The sequence below is a fragment of the Accipiter gentilis genome, chromosome 5, assembly GCF_929443795.1.
Source record: "Accipiter gentilis chromosome 5, bAccGen1.1, whole genome shotgun sequence".
Taxonomy (NCBI): domain Eukaryota; kingdom Metazoa; phylum Chordata; class Aves; order Accipitriformes; family Accipitridae; genus Astur; species Astur gentilis.
The window spans coordinates 34,940,457-34,948,423 of NC_064884.1; the positions used below are offsets into that span (position 1 = coordinate 34,940,457).

General features: G+C 46.7%; 1 protein-coding gene across 11 annotated transcripts in view; it reads right to left on the minus strand.

Moving 5' to 3' along the window:
• The window catches only part of STXBP5 (syntaxin binding protein 5), a 118,579-nt gene extending 112,792 nt beyond the window's left edge, over positions 1 to 5,787 (minus strand). For 10 of the 11 annotated variants that reach the window (XM_049800577.1, XM_049800575.1, XM_049800569.1 and 7 more), the window contains exons 1-2: positions 5,521 to 5,787; positions 3,588 to 3,685 (exon numbers count right to left, since the gene is read on the minus strand). In XM_049800577.1, the coding sequence (XP_049656534.1) occupies positions 3,588 to 3,685; positions 5,521 to 5,673 (251 nt within the window). In that variant the 5' untranslated portion in view covers positions 5,674 to 5,787. The remainder of the gene's footprint in view (positions 1 to 3,587; positions 3,686 to 5,520) is intronic. The other variant, XM_049800566.1, reaches the window with a different exon arrangement.
• Positions 5,788 to 7,967: the final 2,180 nt, after the last annotated feature.

Consider the following 7,967-nt stretch of genomic DNA (forward strand, 5'->3'; position numbering starts at 1 on the left):
AACAGATCGTAATGTTAGGGAGAAGGTCACATTAGCAGGCAGTTCTATAGTCAAGAGTAGCAGGTCCAGCATCTGACCTCTCTCCAGGATCTGTATTCTACTAAACCATACACTTTGTAACTTTTCTTCATATATAGTAAAGGAACCAAGTTGTTGTCCATAGCTGGAAACAGAGCACAGCCTTTGTTATTAATTGCTCAAAATGTTCCTTTCTATGGTGGGCACAAAATACTACTCTAATTAAGGATAATTACCTGAGCAATATCAGCCTGCCTCAGAAACACTTGCTTTTAAGTATCCTAGCTAAATCGGAGTTAGAAATATTTCTAAGTAACTCTGGAAACAGAATCAAGTTTGTGGTTTGTTGTTTGTTTGGGGTTTTTTAAGGAATACAAGGGATACACCGCTCAAGTTAAGCTAGTGAATAACCCCAAGCTGTAACTTTGGTGACTCATAAGGTTAAGTTTTACACTAAAAGCAGGCTCCTCCTAATGTTTTTATGGACTTCCCTCCCTCTTGAAACTGCAATATCTAGAATCAACTGTTGCTTACCGGCATGGAATGGCAAAGTCCTGCCTCTGGCACACTAAGCCACCAACTCCACAATGCCCTCCTCCAGTCTTAATCCATCAAGCCTAGGATCAGGGACAAAGAATATTATCACAGTAGGAATTCTACTTCTAATCTAATTAGTGAAACATGCTACCTATAGTTTAGATATTTCCATTTTCACAATTACTTTGTGGATTCAGAAAATTCAATACAGTGTTGATGTTATTTTGTCTTTATTTATCTCCAATTGATAAATATAGTAAGTCAGCGAATTCCCAGTATATTTGTATCCACAGATTTTGGTTCTTCAGCAAATGCTTTAATTCTATTTTTACATGTCACTGTACCAATACTAGAGACAACATTTAGTATTTATATATTAGAATTCTCTCTGTTCCTCCACTAGCGGTTACAGAGTCCTCAAAGAAGAATGAGATGGGAGTACGGTCAAGAAAATTCCTGATCACATTTAGCTGTTCTAATCAACACTGGTTTTGAACTTGAAATACCCAAACTGCAGACTGCTCATACACAGGGAGCATGTTCTCTAAAGGGGCTAGCTTATAAATGGCCCAAAGTCAATCAGGACTGTAATATTAATTTCTTCACATATTAACAAAACCAAGAACAGGTTAGCTCATTTCTTGATTTAAGAATATTTTAACTTTAATACCTTTCTAAAAAAAAAATAAAACTTGCTTCACAATTCCTCAGATCACTTACTTGCAATAGGAAGGAAATGAAAGCTTGACAAGATGCACCTATACTTGAAGATGCAAGGAAAACACTAATATCCAGCTCCCATCTGCTGGTAGGCAATGAAAGACGCATTATGATTCCTTCTATACTCTCACAACATGAATGCAGAAGAAAATGAGGATTGACTTTTCTCCCACTTTTAGGATTTACTTCTCAATGAATACCTCTTTACTGACTCTCAGTCTTTCTAGTCCAACCTCATTCCAACTAAAAACACTTTTGCAGCTCCAAAGAGTAAGTGGCTCCCACTGATGAATCTTTGCACATAATTTATTGTTCATAAAAACCTTAGCAGGTAAAGCATCCTGTAGGTCAACAAGCAGTTTTTGGTTATGTTTTTATCTTTGAGCAATGGAATGAAATAAGCACTTCTTGCAAGTTGCACTCCTTCCCAAAGAGTGCTTTGCAAATCAGTTTCACTAGGCAGAAAGTGACAGGCTGGTTTTACATTGGGAATGTGTCTGAGTCTATCCCTTCTGCCTGGACTCGTCCATCCCAAAGAGCAAGTAATCAATCACAGGAGATGGAACTTCTGCAGGGTTGTTGGGTTAACAATTTTCAGCTCAGGTTGAGGGCTTTTAGCCAGCTCTTCCAAGAATCAAGATCTCTATCAAGGTACAGAGAAGCATATTCATCTTCATCGAGTTAGGGGAGCACCAACATTTCAGCCTCTGCATGAAACTTCTTCCCTTCCCTTTAGAAATACATTTTCTGTCAATGTTACTGCTTCCTCTTACAGTAACTGGTTTTTCCCTCACAATCTTGCAACACTTCTCTCAATTATTTAGAAAGCAATTCACACTCTGAGAATTCACAGGTGTAGTCATGGATGAGTGCCAGTAAACAGGTTTTATCAAGTCATCACTACCCAAACTGCAGCATCATGTTGCCCAAAGTTACAGGTGAGTAAGCTCTGAACAGGTGCGTTTTGATATCTCCTTTTCCTCCAACCTAAATTCTTAGTTTCAGATCTGTTTTTGTTTTCTCATCTATTCTACCAATATGGTGTAATAAACAGCACCACTCACATTTCTTTCTTCACTGAAATTAATTTTATCACCTTTTTAAACCCCAAATTTATAGAGTTAGGGGTAGTTTCAAATACAGCATTAAGAGCACTGCATGGTCATTACTGTTGCTCATACTTTGAATTAAGAGGTCTTGGGAGTTCATAATAGATATTGGTATAGATACCACACAAGCCACTTAAGCCTCTTCTTAAAGCCTCAGATTTAATACTGAAGTTCTAATTTTTCAACTTGTAAAAGGCAAGCCTAAGGCAATTAACCTTACAGAGTAGTGATGCTACAGAAGGAAACAAAAAAAAGTTGACCTGCAGACTAATATAAGTAGCAAAGGAAAAGATGAGATTTACCTACAGTTTAAAGAGGATTAAGTCAATTTTTCTAGCAAGATGGCCTAAACCTTCCCCAAAAAGGTCAGAGTTCAGTCAATTTCAGGACAACAGAGAATTCAATTCACTCTCTTCTGATGAAAAGTAAGGTTTGGGCAATGGCAGTGTGGATTAAAAAGAATCTACAGGGCATCTTATTTTAAAAATAAAAGTTTAAACACATATGTTGTTACATGGCTTGGATACTACCATATGGCTATGGTACCATATGGCTATGAACATATGGGTAGTTCACTTTTTAGTGAAGGAAAAAAAAAAAAATAAAAGCAGGGTTACTGGTGCTTTATTCCACACATTCATTCTGTTCATCTCAGTCACTTGGAAACTATTCATGAGATACAATTCCTGTACCCTTTAGTGTCCCCACCTGAAACCATCTTTTGGCAACACAGAAGCAGTAGCAGGTAACTACAGTATTACAAAGCTTATCAAGAACCAGACAAAAAAAAAACCCAAAACAAAACAAAACCAACCAACAAAAAGAAAACCCCACTAAGCAGCATGGAATTTTTCAATCCCAGAGGATACAGCAGAATAATGAAACAGAGCTCAGCCCAGGTCTCTCTTTAGATTTGCAGTCAGCTGCTATAAACTGTCAGCACTCTAGTAACCCTCTACAAAATGTATATATTAACTTGAGTTAATGGGGACTGAGCAGCCATACCTCACATCATTAACACAACTTGAACTGACACAAAGAACAAGCAGAACAGCCAGGCCACCCACCAGCAGAAAACAGAGCTTTTCTTTCCCCCTTCCTGCATACCTGGTTCCCACCACACTTCTGAATGGTTCCAGCAGCTGAATCAAATTATCGCTTGCATGAGGTGCACTAAATCCGCTTCATAATATGAAAGGATACAGCCTTAGTGCTCCAGTTTGAGTCCCGATGGCCAGTATTTTCTGAACAGGATCAAATGCCAAGGCTGAAGGTTGATAGGGGAAACCATGGCGTACAGTCTAACAAAGTCAAAGCATCACAGTAATGATGGGTCAAGCAGCAGACCAAAAATAAACAGAATCAATATCGTATGTTAGGAAACAGGATTCAGTGTTAATCACAATTAAGAAAGGAACTACAAAGCATTTTAACAACAGGCTGAGAAAATCAGCTGTCTTACATGAACCAATTATAAAAGATTTTTTTTAGTCATAGTTACTCATTCATCCTTGATCATCAAGTGACAGCCATACTTACTGAAACTTAATTTGAATCTTACATTTCTTCTGTACAAAGACTGTATCAACTCAGCATTTTATTTTTTTCATCTACCTCATTCTCCACGGCATCTTATTTTCAGCTCTAACAAAGGCACTAAACTATTAAAATCTGAGATGTTCCTAGGAAGTTTGGCAACAAATTCAGACCTATCATTAGAACTATTACAAATTACTAGACCTGCTTGTCTGACAATCACTTCAATTTCAATCCAACAGGCCCCACATGACAGTGCAACCTCTCTCAGCACATTAAGAAAAAAAAAACAACCCAAGCTCCATAAAACCAATCTCTCACCCTCTGCTTCCCCCAAAGAGAAAAAACAGCCCCCGAAACAGACAAAAACGAAAAACATCCCACCAAACAAAGCCAAAAAAAAAAAACCCTCAACCATGGAATTCTTTCTTAATATGAAGCTACTGGCACATTTAGCTTTTTGGTTAGCCAAGACTAATTTGGTAATTGACCAAGCGATAACTCCATTACACTTCTCAGACTGCAATTAATCAGAATCAAGAACATAAGAGTGTCACTTACTCTTACTTCCCCTATAAACGTACACAACATAAGCCAGCTTTTCCATTTCAAATGGTTTAGTTTAAAGGAGAGTTATTTTAGGACCTCATAAATGCGTAGCAAACTTCCGATGTACTTTTACTTCACTGAAGTTGCAGGCATAGCCTGCAACTCTCAGTATTTCACAGTGAATAAAATCTAACTGGTAACAGCTCTGCTCTTTTCAATGTCCTTCATGAACAACTTGCAAAAGTGGCAGAAACGCCTGCAATACTAGATAAAACAAGGAAGAGAATCCACAAACAAGCTCATCCATATCAAGCTAGGCCACGGGTGCAATGTAAAGATAAAAATGGGTATTGATATTCAAATCAGTTTTTATTCCTCTTGGTACAGCTGGTGGATTAATTCGCTGCATCATTTTCTGAAGTGTGCAGACACAAACTGCAGTTATCGTTATCACGCACAAGCAAATAAAAAAACCAGGAACTCTTCCTCTGCCTCTGGAGAAGATTTGCGATAGCGGCATAGGCAACTTGGCAACACACTGCAGCAAAACCACCACGAGCGTCTACAGCCTTTTTCAGGCGCAAAGGAACGGGATAAATGCATTTCCAAATAATGCAGAGAGACAGATCCCCTGTCCTTCGGGCCCATTAGCAGAGGCTTCTACTCAAATGCCGCGATAATCAGATCTGCACTACAGCTAGGTATCACTTCTTCCCCCACTCCTTCTACGAAGCCTTCATGAACACAGTCAACATTACACGCATGAAAGAGCCTAGAAGACGACAAACCCTGAAACTCTCCAGGAAGGATGACTACAGAAATCCAACGAGACCTGTACAGCTACACCCACCGCTTCCTTCCCTTCTCCGCCCCCACCCCCCCCCCCCTAAAAAAAAAAAAAAAAAAAAAAAAAAACATCCAAACAAGTAAACAGGAACGGCGGGCAGGCTCGGCGAGGCCGGTACCGAGCAGCAATGCCCGCAGAGCCCATCGCGGCGGCGCGCCCCCTTCCCCGGCCGCCAGCCGGCTCGGGGCTGCAGCATTCATTCACCTTGCAGAGCTGGAAGTGCTCGGACTGGAGCGTCTCCTGGATTTCGGTCTCCCGGTTGCCCGCCTGCTGCTGCTGCGCGGCGGACGACGCCGAGGCGGCGGCGGAGACCGCCGTCAGGCCGTCCAGCACCTTCCTGATGTTAAATTTCCTCATGGTCTTCGGCGGCGGCGCTCCCCGCTCCCCCGGCCTCGCCGCCGCCGCGCTGTCACCGCCGCGCCGCGCCGCCCGCCCCGCAGGCGGCAGACGAGCCCCCGCCGGGGAGGGCGGTGCAGGGGCGGCCCGCGATCAGGGGCGCCGCGCTCTCCGCCGCCGGGCAGCGCTCCTCCTCGTCCGCGGGGAGGGCGGCGAGGCGTCAGTCCGGCAGCGCAGGGGCGCTCCTCATCGGGGCCCGCGGGCTCGGAGACGGGAGACTGGAGCCAAGCAAACAGGAGCCGGTCAGCCCACCAGCGCCGCCACCGCCGGTCCCAGACTCGCCGCCCGCGGCCGCTCCGCGCCCCGCGCCCTGCCCGCCGGGGCGCACGGCCCGCCCCGGCCCGGCCGCCCCTCCCGCCGCCGCCGCCGCCGCCGGGGGGGTGCGGGCTGCCTCTGCTCTCCTCTCCGCGGAGCCCCCACTTCCCCCCGCGCAGCCCGCCTCACATCGTGGCAGCCGCGGCCGCCGCTGTCATCCGTCTCTGCGTGCGTGTGTGTGCGTGTGTGTGCGCGTGTGTGTGTGTGTGCCGGTCCCCTCCCGCCGCCGCAGTCTCTCCCCCCTTCGCAGGCGCCCGCCCCGCGGCTCAGGCACCCTCCGCCTCCTCAGAGCTGCGTGTGCCGCCAGCCAGTCACCAGCGGGGCTTCTCCCGGCTGCTGCCAGCGGCTGCTGCCGCCGCCCGCCCCCACAACCATCCTCCTCCTCCTCCTCCTGCCGCCGCGGAGGGCGCCTCCCCCGCCTCACGGTCGCTCCCCCTTGCCTGACAACGCGGAAGCGCAGCGCCCCAGGGAGGAGCGGCGGTGGCGGCGGCAGTGACTACCGCGACGCCCTGCCTCGCAGCGGCGGGGCGGCCGCGCATGCGCGCTAAGAGCGCCGGCACCCGGATGTGGCGGTGTCCGCTCCCCTCCCCCGCCGCGTCGCGGTGTGAGGGGTGCGGGTGGGGCGCGGCGGCGGGAGGGTGAGCGGGGTCCGGCCCGGCGACGAGAGCCCCGCGCCGGGCGTGAGCGTGGTTGGTCTCCGGCCGGGCCGAGGCGGGAGCAGGTAACAGGTGGTGGCGGCGGCACCCGGCGGGGCCGGGGGGCGAGGCGTGGAGGAGCGTTTCCAACGGCAGTAACGGTTAACGGAGGGGTGTGATCCTCCCGTAGCCCTCACCTAAGCACCGAGCCGGGGAGAGCCGCGCAGGCGGTGCGACCCCGGCCTGGGAGCGCTAGCCGTTCGTAGCCCGGCGCGGCTGGACCGGGGGCTAGTGCGGAGCGGGCCAACGCCTTCCGAAGAAGCCACCGCCAGCCCTCCCGCGGCAAGGCGAGCCGCTCGGCTTACCGCCGTGCTTCCCTTCGTTCTCACGGCAGCAGAACTAATGTAAGGAGGTGGCACGGAGTTAAACGCTTCTTTCGGCTAACCGCTGTTGTATAGTAGTCTGCGTTCCGCTTTATTTTTCTTTTCCTGCTGGATTGCAGTTTTGGGTTATCTAGTCAGCAGTCAGGCAATAGGTAATTGCTCTTGTCTCAGTCGTCGTTACATTGCTGAAAGTAGTTATTATTTGTGACTCTTTCCTGAGCTTTCTTTTCAACTAAAATGCACTGAAAGATCAGTCGCCACTTTTGGAGGGAAAACTTGCAGTGATGTGATTCAAGACGTTGGCTCGCCTCTCCTAGCTACAGCGTGAATGCCTTAGCAGGAAAAGGCTCCGCAGACAGTAAAGTCCCTTTAAGAGGTGTTTTCAGCCTGATAGCCAGCCATGCTTTATTAGCACAGTAAATATAATAGTGCACAGAGGGACAAGCGTAATCAGAATGCAGCAAAATAGTTCACGGTGCAGTCATCGTCATAACCTCAAAATTAAAAATTCCACAAACTCTTCTTAGACCTGTAACCCCATGTCAATTTACAGCCATGCTGCCCGCAGGTATATGGTGTATAAGCATTTGAAATAAACCAAGACAGTTTACATATCCTTACAAAGTGACTGAGTCATGAACTTGCATAGCTGTTCCCCTGTGTTACCAGGACAGTTGGATACTTCCTCAAATCATCGTGGTAAAATGTGAAAGAATGCTTGCAGAGATGGCAAAAGTCCTAGGAATAAGTAAACTTAAATAAGGATCAGTAAATATTTGATATAAAAATTAATTTTGAGAGCAATGTGTGCATGTTCAGTATGTCTTTATCCATTACATATTTTAGCTAACAGTTCATAAGTTACAGAAGTAATGTCTAATTTGTCCATCTATTAACACATGCTTATTGTAACACACTAAAC